The 23,244-nt window shown below is 48.6% G+C and overlaps 7 protein-coding genes across 7 annotated transcripts; 5 read left to right on the top strand and 2 right to left on the bottom strand.

Moving 5' to 3' along the window:
- Positions 1-1,590: 1,590 nt before the first annotated feature.
- Positions 1,591-5,080, top strand: K444DRAFT_543887 (uncharacterized protein; the record flags this gene model as incomplete). The annotated part of the gene is made up of 15 exons (XM_024876000.1): positions 1,591-2,014; positions 2,074-2,126; positions 2,187-2,638; positions 2,698-2,753; positions 2,816-2,997; positions 3,054-3,259; positions 3,317-3,343; positions 3,415-3,793; positions 3,849-3,927; positions 3,981-4,039; positions 4,099-4,135; positions 4,164-4,367; positions 4,462-4,582; positions 4,630-4,725; positions 4,786-5,080. The coding sequence occupies 15 exons, from the start codon at positions 1,591-1,593 to the stop codon at positions 5,078-5,080; spliced, it is 2,670 nt and encodes an 889-aa protein (XP_024727954.1).
- A 1,195-nt stretch (positions 5,081-6,275) lies between these two features.
- On the bottom strand, positions 6,276-8,593 carry K444DRAFT_223937 (uncharacterized protein). Its single transcript, XM_024871175.1, has 7 exons — positions 8,365-8,593; positions 8,041-8,305; positions 7,788-7,986; positions 7,536-7,730; positions 7,375-7,482; positions 6,426-7,327; positions 6,276-6,361 (listed from the first exon to the last, which is right to left on the bottom strand). Exons 1-6 carry the CDS (start codon positions 8,511-8,513, stop codon positions 6,495-6,497), a joined length of 1,749 nt encoding a protein of 582 aa, XP_024727953.1. The 5' UTR covers positions 8,514-8,593; the 3' UTR covers positions 6,276-6,361; positions 6,426-6,494.
- Positions 8,594-9,949: 1,356 nt separating this feature from the next.
- On the top strand, positions 9,950-13,292 carry K444DRAFT_669002 (uncharacterized protein; the record flags this gene model as incomplete). Its single annotated transcript, XM_024887480.1, has 3 exons — positions 9,950-10,145; positions 10,205-12,046; positions 12,146-13,292. The coding sequence occupies 3 exons, from the start codon at positions 9,950-9,952 to the stop codon at positions 13,144-13,146; spliced, it is 3,039 nt and encodes a 1,012-aa protein (XP_024727952.1). The 3' UTR covers positions 13,147-13,292.
- Positions 13,293-14,723: 1,431 nt separating this feature from the next.
- K444DRAFT_543728 (glycoside hydrolase family 76 protein) lies at positions 14,724-16,175 on the top strand (the record flags this gene model as incomplete). The annotated part of the gene is made up of 3 exons (XM_024875985.1): positions 14,724-14,938; positions 14,990-15,569; positions 15,618-16,175. 3 exons carry the CDS (start codon positions 14,724-14,726, stop codon positions 16,173-16,175), a joined length of 1,353 nt encoding a protein of 450 aa, XP_024727951.1.
- A 1,041-nt stretch (positions 16,176-17,216) lies between these two features.
- Positions 17,217-17,714, top strand: K444DRAFT_636425 (uncharacterized protein; the record flags this gene model as incomplete). The annotated part of the gene is made up of 1 exon (XM_024883990.1): positions 17,217-17,714. The coding sequence occupies one exon, from the start codon at positions 17,217-17,219 to the stop codon at positions 17,712-17,714; it is 498 nt and encodes a 165-aa protein (XP_024727950.1).
- A 403-nt stretch (positions 17,715-18,117) lies between these two features.
- K444DRAFT_647397 (uric acid-xanthine permease) lies at positions 18,118-20,066 on the bottom strand (the record flags this gene model as incomplete). Its single annotated transcript, XM_024885330.1, has 4 exons — positions 18,118-18,308; positions 18,362-18,471; positions 18,529-19,599; positions 19,654-20,066. 4 exons carry the CDS (start codon positions 20,064-20,066, stop codon positions 18,118-18,120), a joined length of 1,785 nt encoding a protein of 594 aa, XP_024727949.1.
- A 964-nt stretch (positions 20,067-21,030) lies between these two features.
- K444DRAFT_546180 (uncharacterized protein) lies at positions 21,031-22,626 on the top strand (the record flags this gene model as incomplete). Its single annotated transcript, XM_024876201.1, has 4 exons — positions 21,031-21,250; positions 21,350-21,501; positions 21,555-21,799; positions 21,855-22,626. The coding sequence occupies 4 exons, from the start codon at positions 21,031-21,033 to the stop codon at positions 22,624-22,626; spliced, it is 1,389 nt and encodes a 462-aa protein (XP_024727948.1).
- Positions 22,627-23,244: the final 618 nt, after the last annotated feature.

The following is a 23,244-nucleotide window of genomic DNA, read 5'->3' as shown; positions in this document are numbered from 1 at the left end:
TTCATGCCTCATTCAATGCGCTATCTGCAGAATTGCTGATTCCTCTTCTTCGCCGTCACTACACTACACTAAGTGCGGGCAAATAATGGCGCTCTCAGGCGACATCTGCGATAGAGCCGAGGCATGCCATGAGCTATTTTTGAGGTGCTTATCCATCTCAGTCTCCAGCAGACTCGATTGGTTAGAAAACCGGCAAGGAGAGTTCAATCTATGGGACGCTGGTCTTAAGGCCACACCCGTTGGCAGGTCATCCCTGGACCATCGAGTGCGGGATAGACCTGAGCTGCGAGAATTGATCTGCGACCTTCTGGATGGTTTAGCAGAAGCGCTAGAGAATTATCTACAAACTTGTACGGATCGTACTCCTCGGTTGTGCAATGATTCTTACGAACTTTAGCCGAAACTAAGTCTGAAAGCTCCTCACCAGAGGCCGAGTTGGACTCATCGCCAGAAGTTCAAGATGCAGATTCTATCTTTTCGGATTTCTCCAGTGAAGGGAGCGAGTCCTACTCACTGCCTAGCATTGGAGAGTCTGGTGGACCCCTCTCAGAGGCATACTTCAACATAAAAACCATCCTGGAACAACTTACGAGATTGGCCACGGCGATCCGACGGTCTGGAGCCAAACATCGGCATCGAAAGGCCGACTCGTCACTCAAAGAACAAGATTTCGAAGATTTCAAAAATCACCTCACCTTTTTAGTTCTGATGCGCACGGTTCATCTCAACGCTGAGAAGTCTGCCGCTGATTATTTAGTTATATCTCAAGATTTTGGCCCAGGATTGCTTAGCGCAGTCCAAAGGCGATTGATCCACGCAAATGTCGTCAGAAGAAACAGAATCATTTTGGTCACACGAAGTATGGGCCCAATTGAAAGTCAGGATGCTGAGCAAATCAAGCAGCAAGGGCTGCTAGAGACGGCTAACCTCCCTTTGTCGGAGGTTAAGCCCGCAATACGCATCGCCCTGAAGCCAACGCAGACGGTTTCTGATGAACCTATCGCGCCACTACAAGCACCGAGCATTAATGCCCCATCTACTATCCAAAGTGCCACTGAGATTGGCTCCCAGTTCAACTTGCAAGCCGCTACTTCTAATCAGAAAACGCCGTCTGTTGTGACGCGAGTAACAAGGATTGGTGCTACGCAGGATTATCCAAGCTGTCCTACTCCCATCTTGGGAGGGATCCTGCGGTGCCCGTACTGCGCCGATTTACTTCCAGTGGAGTATTCAAGTAACTCGTCTAGATGGAGGTACGTCATCTAGCACATCACACATTCCTAGACAAACTTTTGAATTGATTTGACACTTCTCAGAGGACACGTTGCTCAAGATATACTTCCATATAGCTGCATCTACGAGGGCTGTGAAACACCCGACATAATGTACTTGACGTCTGATGAGCTCCTCAATCACATGCGCAGTCAGCACAGCGTCATCCGCTGGGTATGCGACTATTGCTCCTCGAAACTTTATCAACCAAACATTTTCGAATCTTTTGAACAGTGGGAAACTCATATATATAAGATGCACCGCGCCGCTTTGCTCACTTCCCAACTTTCATCACTCAGCGAAGTGAGCCAAAGGAGAATGCTTGAGGTACTTTGCTGTCCCCTCTGCGATTATACTACCGACATCTCTGTGCCAAATATCGACCACATTGCTGAGCATCTTCATGAATTTGCCCTGAGGTGTCTTCCCTGGGCCACTGGCGGTAATGATGGGGATTCGGGTAAAACGGAGCTTGCGGAAGGCTCCAACTCAAATTTGATTACTAATGAGGATGTGGAGGATGAGATGCCTCCCGTGGAACGTTTTCATCAGCCGAGTTTTCAGCAAGGTTTCGCTGAGGCGAGACAAATCATGGCTGAAGTGACAGAATTATTAACCGTTAGCTCTCTCCGGCACGAGCCCGACTCGACGGTAGAACGGCTACACAAAGAAGCGAAGGTCTTAAGCTGTTTTCAAAGTTCCGTAATCCGAAAGATTGGGTTCGTTGGCGATTCTGGAGTTGGTAAGTAGCCTTATGACCAGAGAGTAGTAAGTTGGAGGCAGCTGACGGGTCTGCCGTAGGCAAAAGTAGTATAATCAGCTCCATTCTTGATGTGAAGGGCCTCGTCCCAACTGTAAGCTCCTACACCTTTAACGTCTTGTCTGGCTAAGCCCTGAAACTTTGACCCGACCAGAGCAACAGCGGAGCTGTGTGTACCTGTATTGTCACAGAATATCACTACCATAATAGGGACAATTTTGTCATTGAGACAGAGTTGCTCAGTATGGACGAGGTCATGGAGCAAATAACCGAATTACTCCAGTCTTATCGCCACTATCATTTCTACGGCGCGGGCATGTATCCAGAAGAAAAGAAAGACTTTGGAGATCGAGCGAAAATAGCCCAAGATACTTTCCAGGCAATGTTCAGGGGTCGGCTTGACGGCGAGCAGTTCCTCATCGACCAGCCAGAAGATTCCGTGCTAGCAATCCTGCAGTCCTGGACGCAGGATATGGGCCTTTCAGCGATTGGCGGAAGGGAAGTCACATCCACTCTAGCAGATTGCTCTGCTCGCTTGATGAGGTACACTTTGGGGCAGGCTTCATCCCAAGAGCCAGCAATCTGGCCCTATGTCCGAAAGATCAAGTTCGTGTTCCCTAATCTTATTGATAAGATCTTCATATGCAGGCGGCTAACAAATGTAGGGTATTCCTGAAGACACCTGCCCTAAGCAAAGGTCTCGTGCTTGTCGATTTTCCTGGTAGCTCTATCTATCGCTTATTCATGAAAGACGAGACTCCGTTCTGACAAGTTCTTATCTAGGACTTCGTGATTTGAACTCTGCACGACAAAACATTACCGAGCGTTACCTGCTTCAGTGCGATAAGATATTTGCTGTCTGCTACATTGGCCGAGCAACTACAGATGCCGGACTCATGAACGTGTTTGAGCTTGCTAGACAAGCTATGTTATCGAATGTAGCTATCATTTGTACGAAGTCTGATGTGAGCTAATAACATCTGGTTTCTAACGGATGACCCGCCTGCTAATAAACTTTTAGGATATTCGAGCTGAAGAAGCCAAGAATGACTGGAAAGGCCAAAGAGCGAAAGATATTCAAATTCTAATTGACGTGGTAACTAAGTGTCGAGAAGACTTCAATGAAGTTGAGACACAGTTAGCAGAATATGATGATGATGTCTTATCAGAAGGTGGAGATGATCCCAAGCGAGTCCAAGACCTTTATCGAAGATCTAGAAAAGCCAGGTAAGTGCTGAGATGTCTGCATTCACTTATTTATAGACATTATTGACCCATTAACAGGAAGCTGATAGATGATCATCAATACAAGTAAGTCCACGCCGCCACGGATCTCTTGGAAGGTTGACGTGGAACCCCAGGTACTAAAGCACACATTCTAGACTAAAAGAGTACCTCGTCCAGGCTCGTAACGCAAGAGTTACGGCAGAGCTCCACGATCTCTACCGGAGCAGAGTCCCTGATGGTAGGCTGGAAGTGTTTTGTGTCAGTAATACGGACTACTGGGAGCATCGAGATCAACCGAAGGACAGTGCCCTTCCTCTCATCTCCTTGAGTGGGATTATCGAACTCCGGAGGCACTGTGTCTCTTTATTGGAAGATGATCAACTTCGCATTGCTATGAAGTATATCCGAGACGATATTCCGGCCATCCTCTGTGATATTGCGCTGTGGGTCCGATCTAGTACAGAAAGTATAAACACAGAGCGAATGGAGACTGTTCGTGAGACTCTTGATGCGCTCGAGGCCCGACTGAGGAGGGTAAATTTGTCAGAATCTAGGTGATTTGTAGGGAGTATGCTGATTGAGTACCTAGGACTTGAATGAAAATTTCTCTCAAGTTAATAGCATTGAAACATCAATGATGGAGGAGTTCCACATACAACTATATAAAAGTTTGTACTCCTGGTTTGGCCGTTGCATATCTTAGTCACCTAATTCTTTGAAGGACAACATATCCACAACTGGAGTGAAGGAGCGATAGAGGCGGGCTTGGAGTGGTCTATGGTAAGTATAATCATCTCTTTTAATTCTAGAGATTCCAACCACTAACCGATCCTGTATAGTTTCATCATTGTGGGCGCCTAATATCCAACCTACTCTGTGCTGGTGGAAGCTAACCGTACTGCAGCAACTTATGCTGCTTTTTGTCGTAATTACGGCCATTATGCTACCGCGACGGTCGGGAGCCACAACTGGAACGAAGAAGCAATAGAAAGAATGATCAGAGATCTAACTTCCCCATGGCAGAGATTGCGCACAACACTCCAGAACCAACATGGAAGCATCGCAAGATCAATTGAGGATCTGATGGATTTGGCAATTCAATATCTAGGTGCGTCACAGGAGCTCTCATATGTTATAGTGGATTGTCTAAAAAAACAGGATGGAAACAATTCCCTCGCGCTCAGTTGTTGACCTTAGATTAGATACCGAGTTGCAAGATTTCCCGGATTTGACTGCTATTCTTAGCCAAGTATTGACATCGCGTCAACACCTTCTTCTTTGGGATGTCGAGGAAAAGTGCAAAACTTTCGAATACAATCTTTCGTAGGTTTCATTCGCCAAAAGAAATTCCACTGGCTGACATTCATTAGCGCACTGAGAACAGACGCGCTCTCCGGTATCCGTACCTCTTTTATTGGACGAGCCATGGAGAGTTCCTACCGCGCTTGCAATTCAGAGTCTGGTAAGTGAGACCCTTTATTCAGAACAACTATTTATATTACTAACAGTACGGCAGGTGCAGGTAGTGATCTTCGACGAAAACGGATCATCAATGATAAACTCAAGGAAGAGAGCCTTTTCGAAGACCTGATGGAGAATTTTAGGAAAAGCTTCAGTCATCTGGCTAATAATCTTCAAAGGAGCATAGAAGCCGCAATTGAGACACATCTTGACATCGTCCAGAGGACGCTAGACATTGTAAAGAGCGAAAATGTTGCACCAGAGCGCGAGCAAGACCCAGACTTTCGCGGCCGTGTGGAAGCCGAGATTAAAACGGCGCGGGAGAAAATTCGACAAATTCAGGCTACGGTTGGCACCTAAATGCGAACAAGGAGTTTCGACTCTGTTATGGGCTTCACGTCGGTAGGCAGAGTAGTGAGAGGAGGACTCGTAAAACTTGCTGAACGTGTAAGATGCAGAGCAAATTGCTATTGGATGCTTGTGGTACAAAGATGGCAGATGGCACACGGCGGATGCAGATCCACATGGAATATTTCAAAAATATCATATTTATTCGGTAATTCCGACCCTCTATTAACCATCGAGTAAAAGCTAAGGTGTCCTATCTAAGCTGTATGTAAGAACAAATAGCATCATCATGACAGCTATCAGCAGCGCCAATTTTGGCTAGGAATCCAGACGGTGCCAATGAAAGGCTTGTATCTGGGATTATTAATCGTAACTTCCAACGACCCTTATGGTAGCGAGTTTGAATAAGTGTGTAGTAAATTGAGGCCACATACTTGTATAGATGACGTTGAATTGGTGACGTTCGATAATTTATAAGTTTAAATTGCTGGTCACGTGAGACAGGACTAGAGGGGTTTAAAACCGGCTCCGAGGGACCCTTATACGTTTAAGGGAGCGAAAATGAATGCCAATATGGACAATTTTTGATAGCTCAAAAGAGGGGGGTGTGTCCAATGCGGTAGGGATTAGAAATTTTTTTATATAGAGACGACAAGGAAGCTATTACCGATTCACACGGGACCGGAAATGATGCCCTTAACGTATACTCAGGGCTCAGGGCTCAGGTTAGAGCATCGACTGCTCAGTTCCAAAGAAGGAAATGGACTTTGGTGGGCACACTTGTCGTCTGAGATTATATTGGAAATCCCGGCGAAACTCCTGTTCACTGCCATCGCTGGTGTTTGCCCCACTCCCTCGATCAACATATGGGCCGTTGAAGACTACTAGAACGCTGAGGAATACCATTCTTTCAAATAAAGCGGATTCGAGAGAAGAAATAGCGCGTTTGTGTTCTTCCAAAGGGGTTTGAGCGAGCATTGTCCTTGGCGCAGTTGGCGATTGGGGTGGAGCCCTAAGGTGCTGCACCAGAGGATTGGATGAGTTTGCAGCCATAATGGTCTCATTCCATTGCCATCAAATTAATGCCCCGCAGGGAAAAGGAATTGGCGATGGTTGCAATTCATCTCGGTTGGAGTTTCTGAGACGTTTTATGCCGTTCTTCCACCCCAGGGTTGCATGCATCATGCAGACTCGCTGGGCAACCAACAAGAACCAGACTTCTATGTAGTACAAGTCACCTGACGTTTCTCCAATTTCTACAATATTGCATGTGAGATTGAACCACGAGGGTCGCTTCTCCAAGGTTAGCAAAATGTTCGCGCAAACTTTGGGGTTCTTTAAGGACCAAGAGGCCTACCACTGTAAAAATTGATCCGTATTTTGTTGTGAAGGATCCGCTCTCACCTACGGATATCATTCTGCTCTTCTAGCTGGCTCCCGTCCTCCACCGCGATTGCTGCCTTCTATGCCCTATTAACCGGTCCCTTTCAGTCACTTGTATACGCATGTCTTCGGGAACATTTTCCTGTAGCCGCTTGCTCTTCGTTGAGCTCGTTATCAAGACCTTGAATCTGATGCCGCATTGCTGACCAGCCATGAGAGTGCCCAATATACGCAAAAAATGCCAATAGTCGTCATCCCAACGTTCCTTCTCGAATTGGACCAAGTCATCGATGATGCAAAACACGGTGGTGTGTATCGGAAGTTGGCTCAATAGCACCTCGAAGAGTTGACAAAGGTCCTCCATCGGAATAAATTCGTGATTACCGTTGAAACCTGGGAGGTCGATACCATGCAAGGGCGCATTAGGCCAAATGTGAAGGAGTTGTGAGAGCAAACCCCTGATCAAGCCTCTCGGACCTTGGAGATCATCGTTGCAGGCCACGTGCTGACTGCAGAAGGAGTGCAGTGTGATGCTCATTGCAGAGTTTGCAAATAGCAGTGCCAAATTTGCACAAAAGTACGAAATAGGTGATGTCTTTCCGAATTTGGAGGGATCAAGGTGGCCTTCAACATAAATCAAGTCTGTTTCGCTAGCAGCTACCCATTGTTGGAATCGTGGACTCGCCATAACCAACGCCCCATAAGACTTGGAAGTCAAGTCGAATTCTTTACTTTGACGAAGAACAAAGTCTAGATCGCAGATTGGTTGCTCAAGCGGCACACGAAGCAGAATTAGAAGTTCATCAGGAGATGAGAGAGTGGCAGTCCGTGTGGGATTCATAATAAGCCCTGGCTCTGGTTCGTCGCATAGAAAAACTGTCTGGAATGAGCGCCACTTTCTGTAACAGGAATGGTTACCTTACCAGACATGACGTCTTTCAACATCTGGAACATGCCGTTCTTACTTGCCAAGGCGTCATTTATTTGCTCGGAGATAAAATCCTTCAGCTCGACGATATTGGAGTCGATTTCTTGGAATCGGTTATCCAGTCCGCGTACCCCTTGATCCATTGCGGTAACCCACCTTCACGTATCTCCGTAACTTGCACTTGAGTTGTTGTTGTCACCTCCTGAACTTCTTTGGTGGCGAGATAATTCTTCTCGATGAGCCCATCCTGAAGGTTTCTGCCGCACGCATCCACGCCACTCGCTTTTCTCTGGACACAGCTCAGTATATCCTGAACACGGAATCCTCGAAAGAGGCATGTAACTTTGGCTACTGTACACAATATCAGCCCTGAATGAGGTCAGTTTTACTTTAGGCTAGGGCCACAACAGAATTTTCCCGGCATCAAAATCTCAATCAGGCTGGGAATAGCATCGAAGAGTGTCACTTTCAAATCTTCTATCGAATCATGCAGCTTGGCATCTTGGGGAAACCTCTGAGACTTGCTGTAGGCCATTGTAATAATACCCGGTATGTCTTCAAAGGTGTCTAAGATGTCTCGTCTGACCGTCTCTCTATATTGAGCAAGCTGTAACAGTTTTATTAGTCTTAGAAAATGGAGGGTTTTAAGGGCAATGCACACGTGGAAGATGATGGCTTGTCCACCCCGAAGGATCCACAACTCCTTAGGAATAGCATCTAGGAGAGGCATAATCGAATTTGACATAGTATTCAATTTCCTCCTGCTGAGTGTTAAGAGCTTCTTGTCATCTTGTTCGCTGGTGGCTGCAGCGTCTTCGGCCTTGTCTAGCTCCTTGAGCACATCTCGCCAGGAGCAATCGACAGGGTTGAACGGGAGTTTGCGACCTTCAGGCCTTCCGTATTCGTGCAGCGCTTCCATGAACTCCCTACTCGAAGTAAGCCTCGAACTCTTTGGTATTTAGTAATGCTGCAAAATTGAACATACTCATGCTTTTCTTTTGCCTCGTATGTCGCCTTAGATTCATTGAAGCTGGATTCCACGGCCCATGCATCATGTATCCCCGCTATCTCCGGTCCTCTTTCCTGGAGGTAATGAGTCACAAATGTTGCAGGTCCTGTTTGTTCATTTGCCATTCTGCCCAGAGAGGAAAAGCAAATGAAATGAAATGGATGCGGCTTCGGGTTCTAAAGGCTCAATAGTGTTTGATGTTTATTTATCATGGCTGCGCTTGAGAGAGTAATAGGAAGAGGAGAGTACTCAAGTCCTAATGACCGATCTTGTGGAGAACATCCACTACCAACTCACATGTGATTCCCAGGGCCTCGATGTCGCCATAGGACTCGCCCAACTCTCAGAAGAGCTTAGAAATCTTGCCGCTCCTTCCGCATGAACTTGGTACTTAACCCGCACGCGTTTTGAAAGGTGTGGCTCGTCTGCCTTGCCTCGTCCCGTAGTGCAAGCCTCACTTTCAGCCTGCCCTGCTGCCTCTTGGCTCTGGATTTTTATTGGTGCGACATTTCTTGCAAGCGCGCCCGGCTGCTATGAGTCGGAGGTTTTCGGCTGCACCCGACCCCGGAAAGAGTTGACGGGTCTTGGATTTAATAGTCGGACTTGACGTCGCGCTAAAGGGGCCCTTCCCTTTAGTCGGGGAAAGCGAGTTGTCCCGGGAAAGCGAGATGTCCCGTACCGGCCTTTTTTGCCTTCTAAAAAATAATATTAGGAACTAGCTATAGAAAATCTAATTAATACGTTTTATTCGCGATCTTACAGTTACCTGTTACATATTTAAGGGCTAAAGTCTTAAGTAAAAGAATAAAAATTATAATTAAGCAAAAGTCATAGGTCTAATATTTGCAAAATGGTTACGAATAAATAATTCTTACGATTTTTGTATTCCTCGTAATTTTATTACTAAAACCTTAATAACTCTCTACCTATATCTTTTTTTAAGTTTTAGAGAATTATATCTAGTTTATAAGGCTTATATTTTTAATTCTATTACTTAGAATTATTTAAAAAGATTAAGGTTTCAAGTTATTAAGGATTTTATTTGGTGCGGGACATCTCGCTTTCCCGGGACAACTCGCTTTCCCCGACTAAAGGGAAGGGCCCCTTTAGCGCGACGTCAAGTCCGACTATTAGGCCTTCTCCCAGAGCTTATTCGTAGATAGCGTGCTTACTGCAGCGCTACAGCCTTCTCTTCGCTCTTATCTAATCTAGGCAGAGTCTGTCTGATCCAGGCAGATCCAAGCATGAATCGTTAGCCGCACTAGCGAGCAAGAATCTCTCAAAATGATACTTGTACTTCTCATCTGTCTTGTTACTTAACCATTTCTAGCACCAGAATATTCAAGCTCGCCTACTTTTCAGTGATTTAATAATTCTCAAGGAACCTTTTTGGCCGTCTATCCGGAATTGTTAGTGTTGAGTTCCCAATACACCGATCCCCACAGCGGAGCCTCCAGGAAAACGTGATCCTAGCCTTAAGAATAAAGAAGTGTAACGGCGCCGTAAGTTTCCTTTAGCGAATTTTAATTTAGAATGACCAACACCGCAGAAGACTTTCCAAATGCGCTCCAATGCAGACACATCTGAGGATCCGAAGATGGACTCCGAGCGCGGTTCGAGGATCGACCTCGGCACGGAGATAGATGAGCACGAAGGGCTCGGGAATTCTCTGTATCTAGGCCAGATTGACATCATTCCAGAGGTCCGGAAGTGTGACCTTTTGCACTTCAAAAACCGGTTCAACGCCGCCGAGGAAGGTCTTTACGCCGTGGACGTCCTCTTGTCAGACCCCTTTCTTGACCAAGAGGAGATACAGCAAGAACGGCGACTCCGACAGAGCATCCCGAAGAATCGCGTAAAGTCCAAAAGCAAAGATTTAATGTCCACATCGAAGTTGGCCTCAAGAGGCAAGCCTTCGAAATCCGTATCGCAGCCATCGCAAGGCATCCACACCGGGAAGGCAGACAGCAAGTTGATTTCGAGGATTCGAATACAATCACCAACAATCCTGTCCATTTTGTCAAAGATCATGCCAGAGTCTTGGGGCAGCCAGCCTCGGACGTTCATTCGGCCTTCAGCCCCCTCATCTATTTCCATCCACAGGTTTTAGATTTTCTGAAAGAGCTGGAGCTCAAGTGGGGCCAGAAAGATGAAACTCTTGAAGCAGCTCGAACTCCGGCTAGCTTAGACGGAAATTCCGAACTAACAATTGAGGGAGACAAAGCTTCTGTGGGTGATAGCGCAGCAGCGCTTGCAGACTTGAAATGTTATGTTCAATTCATGGAAAGCGAGATCATACCTCTCTATTCTCAGTTCGACAATTTGAATGGAACCTCCAATGCAAAAGTACGGTTTCACGATCTGTGGTATCTTTTCAGAACTGGCAAACTTATCTACCGATCTGTGGGAGGCGGCCAGATCCAGGAGACAAACGATTTCAGCCTCGGTCACAGAGCCTGGCGCATTCTTGCGGCCGGGACTCAATTCACGTCTCCCCAAAATCGAAATCACGTCAGCGATGATGACGGAGAGAAGGCCCCTTTTGAAGTTGAATGTTACTATATCGACTTTACTGGAGAAGAATTCTGCGTAGTAACTGACACTTTCGAGATTCATCCGTATGAAGGGGTGCGTCCGATCCAGTCGCTGAAGGTGTTTCCATATCGGTTTCTCACAAATCACGAAGAAAGACTCGAGTTTTACACGCAGTATGGGCAAAAATTCCTCTGCAGTATCGAGGAAAGACACAGAGCATATAATTGGTGGACGGTGACGAGGTCTCCCCTTGGACAACCGACTACCGTTGCAGAGGGTAACGATCTTAAGCGTTCCGAGTATGTCGATAGTGAAGTCATTATCGATTTTGTCGAGGCGTTTCAGACATGCCCCTCATGGAAACCAGTACCGTCTATTTTGAAGCCCCAAGAGCCTCGCAGGTTGACTGTGGTCGACGATTTTTACACATGCTGTTGGTCGGATTCCCAAAGAACAACGCTTCTGGCCGAGACAACCGAAATAATCGTCCTACGTGCAGCGATCAGCACGTACGAGCGAAATAAGAACCTCGTCGAAGACAAATTTCTAGCCAGAATTCGAGAGAACAACAAGAACAACAGACTGACAACTTCCGAATGCCTGCATGACTGCGATCTACCGCTCCTCCCAAGCCGAGTCTTTGGTTACGTACTACGGGATCGGAAGTTCGTACAATTGGATGTATACGGACTTGGTCCTGTAAAAGAGTCCAGCGATGGCTTTGATTGTCTCAAAATCAACCATCGCTACAAAGATTTGATCAAGGCACTTGTTGAGGATCATTTCATGAAGAAGAGCTCAGACAGGAAGGACGGCATAACGCGCACTTCTTTGGATTGGATTAAGGGCAAAGGAAAGGGTTTGTTTATCTTGCTTCATGGAGTGCCCGGCGTTGGCAAGACAGCAACAGCTGAGGCCGTCGCCCAAGCAAGTGGAAAGCTGTTGTTCGCCATCACCTGTGGAGATCTTGGCTTGACGCCTACCGAAGTGGAAACCGCACTACGAAGGATCTTTCGACTTGCGAACACCTGGGACTGTGTCTTACTATTAGATGAAGTCGACACCTTTTTTTCGCAGAGGTCAAAAGGAGATGTCACACTGACCAAGAACGCTTTGGTTTCAGGTAAGAATCTCTACTGGGTCAATTCTCCTCCTGCGCGGCCCCATAGTTCCTATTGCAAAGTTACAGATTTGGGCAACGACTGACGAATGTTGGTACTAGTATTCTTACGGGTGCTGGAATACTATGATGGCTTGCTCTTTCTGACTACCAACCGCCCCGGAGCCCTTGACGAAGCATTTAAGTCAAGAATACACCTCACCTTATACTACCCACCACTTGACTTGCAGCAAACAATGGAGATCTGGAAAATGAACATTGATCGGCTGCGAAGAGTCGAAAAAGAACGCTGCATGGACACGAACCTGCCACCTCTTCAAATTAATGAGCAAGAAATTCTGCGGCTGGCTGAAGAGAAGTTCAACGAGTACAGGGGTAAGTATCGTTGGAACGGCAGGCAAATCCGCAACGCTATCCAGATTGCCTCATCGCTCGCACATTTCGATGCAAGGAAGGATAACATCCAGCCGAGATTGACTACCGAGCACTTCAAAATGATACACGTCGTCACGGAAGACTTTGATCAATTCATGCAGGAAACTGTGGGCAAAACGGACGGCGAGATGGCTTTCGAGCGCGGTGACCGTTCCGATCACTGGAAGCGTGAGCAACCCAGAGCAGAGGATGTTCAGGCTTACAACCCTGGTGCTCTCTCACCCGGAGGCCAATATGCCGGGGCAATTGGCTTTGGACAGCGGCAGCCATCCATCACGGGGCGACGGCCGAGCAGTCCTTTCGATAGAAGCCAGGACGAGTCGTCCAATTTTCTGGGACTACGCATCCCGTCGCCAAATCGCGCAAAGCAGCGTCCATTTTTGGGAAGCCCTCCGTCAATCTCTTTTAACAAGGGACCCGATCCCAGGTTTGGACACAGAGAGCGCAGCCCGGGAAGGGCATACGTCAACGGGCATGGGCACGGCCATGGATATAACGGCCTGGGCAATGAGGACTTGTCACCAGATGATACCAATGAGCTTGAACGCCCTGGGGGAAACTTCCGGAACCGGAAGCATGAACGTGAGAGCTCTGAATCCGAAAGCCGGGCTTGGTCCAAAAGAAGGAGAGAGAGCGATTATGAGGACCAAGAAACCCTTTCTTCGTGAATTCAGAAGCGATACCCCTTGGAAAATAATGATGTAAGTTCATAAGGAGTAAGTTGAGCAGCAGTCGGGCATCGGCAGAAATTATGTGGAGCCAGCGATGGGAGAATGTCTCGATATGTAGAAAACTAGGATCACTTTACTTCTCGAAACTCGATGACTTTTCTCAGCTATGAGATCACAATCTCCAGCGTTGTCCTACCCATATTCTGCCTCCAACTTCTCGATTTTCCACTTGAGACCACAGGCTTCTTGTGTTTTTCCGACATGGCGTTCCCAGACCTAACTGCAAGCAAACCTGCGATGCAAGGTGTTCTAAATTTAGAAGCACGTGATGGCGCCTTCCTTCTACGAAATCTGCGGAGAGTAGATATCGCGCTTTCAACGGGGTTTACCATGCTTATGAGTTTATGATCGACCCGTTTGATCTTCAGGCCCAGGGAGCAGAGGGCCCCTGGGGATGAGTGGATGCGAGGTCTGAACAACCTAAAGCCGTTGAGTATGAGCGTGCAGCTGAAGACTGGGATATCTGAAGATGGGCTGGAGAGGTTTGGGAACACGTGTCAAACGGTGGGAAAAAGAAGGGGCACACGATATGGTTACCGGGTGACCTGAACAAGGTTCACTTGCCTGTGGGATTAACTTGTGATAAGAGGGAGGTGTTGCTCTAACACCCACTTGTTAGGGATGTGAAGTCGTACAAGGCGAAGCTTGATATTTCGATGGCGTTTGATTGGAGATGCAAATTTTTTACGCGGGAGGTTTGTTATCCCTGCATTGCATTTGCGGTATGGTTTTGATGTGTAACCATAGGCTGGGTTAGGTACTCGAGAATTACTTGATGTATTTACTTATCATTAGCACTGTCAAGAGGAAAGACCTTAGAATGTTCATGCAAGCCTCGCTTATAACCGAGAGATGATAGAGAAAAGGGGTCAAAAGGGGCAAGAAGCTCGAGTCACGTGCATGACTCTCTTAGCGCGTTTTCCATTTTATCTCTTCGTGCCTCGTGGTCCACTGACAATTTCGACAACCACATCAAGAATACGAGCAGTCATCGCCCAGGACTCATCTTCTTCTCGCCTCCAATGATCCCGATTCAATTGCCGTCCAAGACCTATCCGGCGTCTGTTCGAACTTTGCCAATGTTTTGGGAACACGAGATGATGTCTCATAAAGTCTTTCCGGCTACTTGGCAGCCCACAATAAAAGCTTATCCCCGTCATCGTCCTATGAACAGCTGACCCAAGACTCTGGGCAGCAACATGTTTGCCCGCGAGAAATTGGCGACGCGCAATGTGCCATCTTATAATAAGGATCCGTCGCCTGGGCAGCACCTTTGGAGACAGTTCATCAGGGCTGTGCTGGAATGGTACCTTGGCATGTAGAGGGTTCTTTCCAAGCCCTCCGCACGAGCTACCTTAAGATTGTAGGTGTTTTCGTCTTCCTGTCGCTATCGGAAATCTCGATATCTTTCCTAGAAGCATTGTCTCGGCGTTCTGTCGCTCGTTAGAAGTTGACCTGCACGATCTTCCATCCACTGTCGTTTCTCTCCCGAATCCTTTTATAAATCGTCCATCATGAGGGTAAGGGCACAGCTTGTTTGGTCTCTCTGCGTGCTTGCCGGTCAAGGAGCAGAAGCTGCCATCACCCTCGATCTCACCTCGAAAGATTCGATCAAAGCCGCAGCGAGCACGATAGCGTTCGATTTAATGAGCTACTACACGGGAAACAATACCGGGGACGTGCCTGGAAACCTTCCAGATCCATACTTCTGGTGGGAGGCTGGTGCTATGTGAGATCCGCCCCCCAGTGTTCCTTGCGCTGCTGACAGCATTCTCCTCAGGTTCGGGACGATGATCAACTACTGGTATTATACGGGCGACTCGACTTACAACGCTGTGACAACGCAAGCATTGCTACACCAGGCTGGAGACGATGGGGATTATATGCCGTTGAATCAGACGAAAACAGAAGGAAATGACGATCAAGGATTCTGGGGAATGGCAGCGATGACGGCGGCAGAAACGAAATTCCCAGATCCGCCAGCAGGGAAGCCAGGATGGCTTGCACTGGCTCAGGGGGTATTCAACACACAGACCCCGCGGTGGGACGAAACAACATGTAATGGAGGCTTCCGATGGCAGATCTTCACTTTCAACAATGGGTTCAATTACAAGAATAGTATATCGAACGGGTGTGTCTTCAACTTGGCAGCGAGGCTTGCGCTATACACGGGGAATGCAACATATGCGGATTGGGCCCTCAAGACTTGGGATTGGATGAATGGGGTTGGTCTCATGTCGCCGCAGTATAAAATTGTCGATGGAACGCATAACACCGATAATTGCACGCAGAAGGATCCGAATACTTGGACATACAATGCCGGGATTTTTCTTCTGGGTGGTGCAGCGATGTACAACTATGTGAGTATGCGTCCCTCTCCATTTTGATTCTAAGCTCATGGTCTTCAGACAAATGGGAGCGCTTTGTGGCAAGAACGAGTCACTGGATTGCTCAACGCCTCGTTATTGTTCTTCGATGATGCCGGCATAATGTTCGAGCCCTGCGAATTCGGCAAGTGCAACATCGATCAACGCTCCTTCAAAGCATACTTCGCTCGCTGGCTCGCCGCAACCGCAGGACTTGCTCCCTTCACGCACGACGTTATCATGGCAAAACTGAGAACAACTGCAAAAGCAGCAGTCGGTACTTGTACTGCGGGTAAGAGAGGGACAGAGTGCGGGTTGAGATGGAACATGACAAACGATGGTAGCTTAGGGGTTGGGGAGCAGATGGCAGTGCTAGAGGCAGTGCAAAGCAACTTGGTGGATGAAGTGCCTGGGTGGGTGAGCGCCGTGAAGGGTACGGGGACGAGTCGGGGGGATGTAAATGCTGGGACTGGGAGTACGGCTTCTTCGAGATTAACTACGGGCCCAGTCACGACTGCTGATCGGGCTGGAGCGGGGATTCTGACGGCGCTGGTCCTTCTCGGCGTTTTGGGGGGAAGCATAACTATGATTTTGGAATAGACGTCGCATTTGTTTCCCTGCATCATTACGTCCTATTTTCTAACACATGCGGCCCCTTTTGCTTCTCCTCTTCTTTGCCATAGAGCAGAATGGCAAGTGTCAGTTTTTAAATTAGTGAAGTTGGTCGGGTGGTAGTTCCCATACCCGGCAGACTAAAGGGGAAAGCGGATCCAAGTTGTGTTGGATCACACGATCTTAAGTACTAGATCGTTTGTTGCTAACTTGCGACGCCGATGTATTGGAAAGCAAATTGCAATAGTTGATAAGTGTCTTTTGGACTGGGCTCTTTAAATTTAAAAAGATCAAGCTCTGCCTGAAGGTTTCTCGCTCCAAGCTTTGTATTTCACCATTTCCTTCTTTCAACGCATGCTCCTGCTACACAGCGATTTGGGTTGAGCGGAAAAATTGTCGAAGCCGCCTCCAATCTGTATCAGAGAAACGACAGAAGAAAACAGCAATCATGGCATAAAAAGGTTGTCAGAGCTCATCAACGAAGGATTGGCTCTCCAAATCCAACGCAGTAAATCGCCAGCGTCCGCTCGCGCGGCATCCGTGGAATGACCGCTATAAAATCAGTCTCAAACTACTACACGTTCCTCAATGCTCTCCTGTTCTGGGTCTCATGCAAAGGCCCCTAAGAGACAGACGACAACAACGCCTTACGCCTTTTCTGCTCCGTGCTGGATCAACCCACAACGAAGCCCCTCCAAACGCCCATTCCGCCTGGTCCGAAACCCGACGCTCTAAGCTGGCTCTCAAGCTGGATGGTCCAATACGCCACCGCCCATGGGCCAATTCCTCGACACGCCTGAATCCATCACTCTCTCCTTGCTAAAGGCTTCCCTCGCCTTCTCAAGCTACAACATGGCGATTACCTCACCTTGAGCCTCGCGGCGGCGGAAAACCCTTCAACGAGCTCTCCGCCCGCGACTGCAACCCCGTACCAGCCCACCGCTGCCATCTCCGACACCACCGTCCTCCCGTCGCCCGCAGACTCGAGCCCTTGACGGCTAATGCGGGATCCGCTCCGGCTTGGAAGTAATGATCAAGTCCATCCACTGGGAGATCTCGGAGCCACTGGAAGGAAACCCGTACAAAGAGCACTTTAGTAACGGCATCTTCGCGCATTCGTTTCTGAGTCCCGCGGAGTATCATTGTCAGCATGCACCGGTTGGTGGTGTGGTGTTGGAGGCGAGGGTTATTCTGGGACGGGTGTATCTTGAACTTATCCGGAAGACGACGGAGGTTAGGACGCTGAGTTTGGTGCCGCAAAGGAAACCGCATAGCCCGCACAACGACAGCCACATCCGCCTTCACCCCGATACTCACGAGGAAGGCTACAAATTGCACTCCATCTCCACAGGCCCTTCTGAAGTGACCTTCGACGCACCAGACAGCCCAGGCTACCAGTTGTATCAAGCGGGTGGCCTGATCGTGCTCTATAATGCCATTGGTCTCGTGGCCGTCCTGCCACTGGGTATGGCGCAGGTTTCGTCGCTTATCTTAACGGCGGAAGTTGTGACCACATTGAGGAAGTAGAAGGGATTGGTTATTTCCAATTTGGGGGCAGTGATATTGTTTGTGTGTTTGTCTCTTTGAGGCAAGGGGTAATGTTAGTGTTACGGCGCAGCTTAGTGCTCATTATAAGACGGGGGACGAAGATTGCACAAGGCTTTTGCGGAGGGTGTGAGGTTTGAGGAGTGAAAGTATTGATTGTCAGATTTATTTCGGCTGAGCGAGGCGACGGTCAACTGCTCAAGTGAACTGCATTCCTTCCTTTTCTTCCTTCATGAAGTTAAAAAAACGGATTCGATTTCCAATGTGTTTTATTTCGAGGCAAGGTCTTCCCTATCAAACCTGAGAGGCTTCGCTTGTTAATACCCCACCATTGAAGCAATTTCAGTCACAGGCCCTTCCAAAAGAAGAGGAATGTTTTTCAACTTTATACAGCCAAGTCTTCGACATTCTTCTCAGCCACCTCAGGCGTCTGCTTACTCATTTCAGCCCCGGTGTCATGTTCTGTGAAGGTTGCAACCTGGGCATCCGTCGCACTGATGGCCTCAGTATCATCCTCGACATCATACGGAAGCGAGAGGTTAAGAATCAATGCCACCACGGCTGTCACCGCGAACCCTAAGCCCAGAAAATTAGCCTTGTAAAGCCCTGGAAAGTTTAAAAGTGCTTACCAGTTTCCATGACAAGGACAATAGCGTCCAAAAACCCTTGCAAAGCCCGATTGTCACCAGCGTAAGTGAAGGTGTAGCTGAACCAGTTTGGTATGAGTGTTGCTCCGAATCTACATCTTCTAGTCAGCGCAATCCGTCAAGCTTGTTTGGGGGGGGGGGCGACTTACCCAAGAGACATAGCAGCTGTCAAGATAAACCGATTTCGTCGGTCGAAGGGCACCTTGGACGTGATACTCATACCAGCAACTGCCACAGCACAGAAGAGGAAAGTCGTCATCCCTCCAAGAACCGGGCCTGGGATAGCGACCAAGGAAGCAGCGAACTTCGTGAAAACACCCATAATGATCAAGAACAGGCAACAGCAGTATCCAGCTGAGCGGTTCGCACACCGTGTCAAAGCGATAACTCCGTTATTTTGAGCGAATGTCGTCATAGGAGTGATAGTCATCAAAGCGGCGAGGACTCCATTGATTCCGTCGGCGAGAATGCCACCCTGGATACGAGAATCGAACAGCTCGCCTTCGACATCGAGACGGGAAACATCGCAGGTAGCGGTGATATCTCCGATAGCCTCGCAAGCACAGATGATGAAAATTGCCATTAGTGGAAGGACGAGGGGACCATAGACCTGGAGTTTGAAAGTGTATACCCAGATGAAGGATGCTGATGGAGCTGAGTCAATGCCAGAGCGGTCAAAGTATCCTGTGGCTCCACCGATAATGCAACCAGTAAGTAGTCCAATCACGACACTTGTGGACTTCATGATAGGAGATCCGAAGCGCTCACAGAGCAGGATGGTAACGAAGACTGAGAATCCAAGGCCGATATACTGAGCACTCCCCCAAGGCAGCGCATGCGGGGCAGCGATATTGGGGCAGAGCTCGAAGAACCCATCCGTCGGTCTCGCCGCACAAGGGCCATTGCCTCCGGCCCAGTTCTGGAACCCGACGCCAATGAGAGTGACACCGATCAACATGACAGTTGGACCGGTAACAATGGGCGGGAAGAGTTTCTGGATGAAACGAGGAGGCATGAATGAGATGAGGATTTCGACAAGAGCGCAACAGGCTGCGGTGCCGATGATGGCGCCGTAGGCGTCTGGGCAGGCGAGGGGCGTGCCGTCTGCTGCACTTGGACAGAAGCCATTAGCGTACATTTGCTTGAAAGCACCAGAAGCGACAGGTATGATTGCAAATGAGGTGCCGACGACGGAGATGAGGCCTGTTCCGATGTGGTATCTACACTTCATCAGCATCTGCTACCACTGGATATCTTGATCTCAAGGGACTCACGGTGTTCCACGGATATGAAATCTCGTGATCTGAACAGCAGACAGAATCCCACACACAATCAGAGAAGTCGAAACGAGATACTGCTGTTCTCCCTCCGACAGATTGACACCTCCTTGACCGCTCATGATCAAAGGAGGAGTAATAATACCAGCTAACATGGCAAGCGCATGCTGGAAACCAAGCAAAAGTGCTAGGACAACAGGCATCTGGTCATTGAGGCCGAAGAATGGAGCGGCACGGGGGTCCTTCTTCATGAATGGGATGTTGGGCAGGAACAGGAAGCCATAGTCGTAGTCACCGAGGAGGCCATGCTTGGTTGTGAACTTCTTCACAATACGGCGTCCAAGGCTTGAGGCGCGGTCCCCAAAAGTCGGCTTTCGGGCATTGGCCGGTACGATAGCATCTTCGGACATGTTGACGGTGAAGTTGAGTAGCTTGCCCTTGATTCCTGTGAGGGTTGGGATGGAGCAGGCGGACAGTGGAGCGCTGCTCTTTTCAACTTGCCTTACAAAGCGAACCTAGCAAGTTGACAACTTCAGTGATGGATATGGGTCGAGGTGGCACTGTTTACCAGTTCTCTCGTCCGGTGGGAGGCGCCAGAGCACATCTTTATACAGTAGCTCACGACACATTGAGGCTTCAAAGATAAGGATCATGAGGTTTGTTCCAAATTTTACAATCCGCTGTCAACCACTGGGTCGGTACCGTGCGGATGTCAAGCCGTCGATACTTTGGGCAAGAGGTGGCGCGGCCCGTGGGGGGACAAAGTCTGGGGTTTCGGGGAGAATTCTGTGCAGGTGATAGACCGTGGTCGAGGCCGAAGTGTCGGAGGTTTGGTGCAGTGGGGTTGAGCCAATCAAGAAGCATCGGAGCCCGCCGACGGGCACCCAAAATACAACCTCGCCCCTTTTCCTTTTTCCTGTGGAAGGGAAAATTTTGGGGAGACAAAATCACGCTCTATCATTTCCCCGAATTGGCCGCGGGAGCCGCTTCCTTCCAACACCAGGACCCCGGAGAGCGAAGAATTGGTCTTGCTTTTTCTATCAAACTCCCCAAAGGAGGATCCTTTGGCGAGGAAAAGTTGTTTGCTCTCCTCAGCGGCCGCTTCCTTCCAGCAAATAGGGCGGACTCCACTGTTGTCAAGCCACGAACGCCTATCAGCCCCCGCATCCAGCGAATGATCACCGCATTCACTCACGTCAAATTCTGAGAGGTACCTCATTGATAAAGCACAGTGTCTGCTTCGAAACAACCTTTCTCTCGTTTGAAGCTCATGGCTTTTGGATATTAAAATTTGAAACCTGTATTAGGAAAGTCTTGCAACCCTCAGCATCGACCACTCTTTCGTGTACGGGATCACCCGAATTGAGGGCAGAAATGCTTTACACACACGCAACGATTATCACAGTGAACTCCTCGAGGGAGATAATTCTCGATGGAGCTATTCTAGTCCAAGACAACTTAATAGCAGCCGTCGACAAGACTGATGCCTTGACCAAACTGCACCCATCCGAGGTGGTTGTGAACTTGGAAGGTCGCATCATCATCCCTGGCTTGATAAGCACTCATATGCACACAGCACAAACACTGCTGCGAGGTGAGCATTGATTTCGATCAAGTTTCCGTTTTATTTGGGGAGGTTGTTGCCACCAAGTAGTGAAGTGTTCAAGGTGCTGACATGAAATGTACCAACCAGGTGCCGCTGATGACCTCGAACTTGTCTCCTGGCTATGCGAACGTATTTGGGTGCTTCAAGGTAACTTTACACACGAAGATGGGTATGCAGCTGCCCGCATTAGCATCGCTGAAATGCTCTTGACTGGCACAACATGTTTCCTCGAGAGTATGGTGAGTACTTTCTTCGTCACGTGATTCTTCTCAGAGGACTAACATCCCATTAGTTTGCCGATCGGTACGGATTCGACGGACTCTGTCGTGCTGTAGAAGAGAGCGGTATCCGCGGCTGCTTAGGCAAGATCGTCATGGACAGCGGCAAATACGCAGGCGATCCAAAGTGGGCTATGCATCCAGGCCTGGTCGAAAACCGTGAGATGTCCTTACTCGGAGCTCTTGATATGCACAAGAAATGGGATAAGGCAGCAAACGACCGGATTCGAGTCTGGTTTGGTGCCAGAACACCTGGCGGGTAAGCGTTCCTCCAACCCTCTTATGTAAAGTGGGTGCTTATAGTTTGATTGCAGAGTTTCGGACGCCCTGTACAAGGAAATGACATCCATCTCGAAAACCCAAGGAATCCCAATCACTATGCACTGCGCCGAAGTTGCCGCCGACCGCGCCTTCTTCAAAACGCTCTCGCACACACCGATGTCGTACTGCGACTCAGTAGGACTCCTAGGTCCCAACACTGTCCTCGTTCACATGGTCCACTTAGATGATTCCGATATAGCAAAGCTCGCTGAGACCAAAACTCATGTCGCTCACTGCCCGACCTCGAACTCGAAGCTTGCTTCTGGCATCTGTCGAGTCCCTGAGTTGCTGGACTCTGGCGTGAACGTGGGCTTGGGAACCGATGGCGCACCATGCAATAACACGAATGATCTGCTGCAAGAGATGAAGTTGGCGGGTATTATTCACAAAGCGAAGAGTTATGATCCTACGCTCGTTCCGGCGGAAACCGTGATGGAGATGGCTACTATCAACGGTGCTAAAGCCTTGGGATTGGATGATTCGATTGGGAGTCTGGAGGTAGGCAAGAAGGCGGACTTTGTGGCTATCGATATGAGGTATGTGCATCTGCAGCCGTACTATTCGCCGGTCAGTGCGGTGGTCTATTGTGCGACAGGGAAAGATGTCGACATGGTTGTTGTGGATGGGAAGATTGTGGTGAAAAGTGGGAAGTTGACGACAATGGATGAGGAGGAGGTGTGGAAGGAGGGGGAGAAGAGAGGGCATGAGGTTGTGAAGAGAGCAAGGCTCACGGAAAAGGTTAAGGGGAGGTGGCCCATCCGATGAGACGGCGAAATTGAGAAATGTATCTCTGCACAGCATTGAACCAGATGGCCGGAGAACCGAGTTCAACTCGTGTCCCTGTTCCCACTCCTGGTGGGTGCCTGAAAGTGGTGATGGCGATACCGTGCAAAAACGCCATGAGTTGGGTTTATGCACTTAAACAGAGGACGGCGTACAGCTCTCTGTGATAGTCGATGTGGCAAATCAGCAACATTTTTCTTTCCCAGTTATTACTTGGTGCTGCGGCCAAGCATTTCTGCAGAGTTGGAACGATGTTCTTATCTAAATGCTTGGCAGCGGGAAACACTGCCGAACCCCCTCCTTTTCTTTTAAACTTTTATTGTCGAGCTGACCTTAGTTGTACATCCTTATCTTTACTCCCTTGATCGCGAACTTGGCCCACTCTATTCTAATTTCTGGTGGTTTCCTTATCTTTAATGCTGCTATTAATGCATCTCAACCTCCGCATGTTGATCGGCAGGCCCATCCGCAGGCCCATCCCGACAACATGGGAATTGTGGATATTGCCATGCTTTGCAGGCGCCATAGTGGGATTAAGATGGGTCAAGATCCCCATCTAGATCATAGCGGGGCGAACGCAAAGATAAGAAAGATGCTCTT

This window comes from Hyaloscypha bicolor (assembly GCF_002865645.1).
Source record: "Hyaloscypha bicolor E unplaced genomic scaffold K444scaffold_182, whole genome shotgun sequence".
NCBI classification, from domain to species: Eukaryota; Fungi; Ascomycota; class Leotiomycetes; order Helotiales; family Hyaloscyphaceae; genus Hyaloscypha; species Hyaloscypha bicolor.
This window is presented reverse-complemented; position numbering and strand designations above follow the sequence as displayed.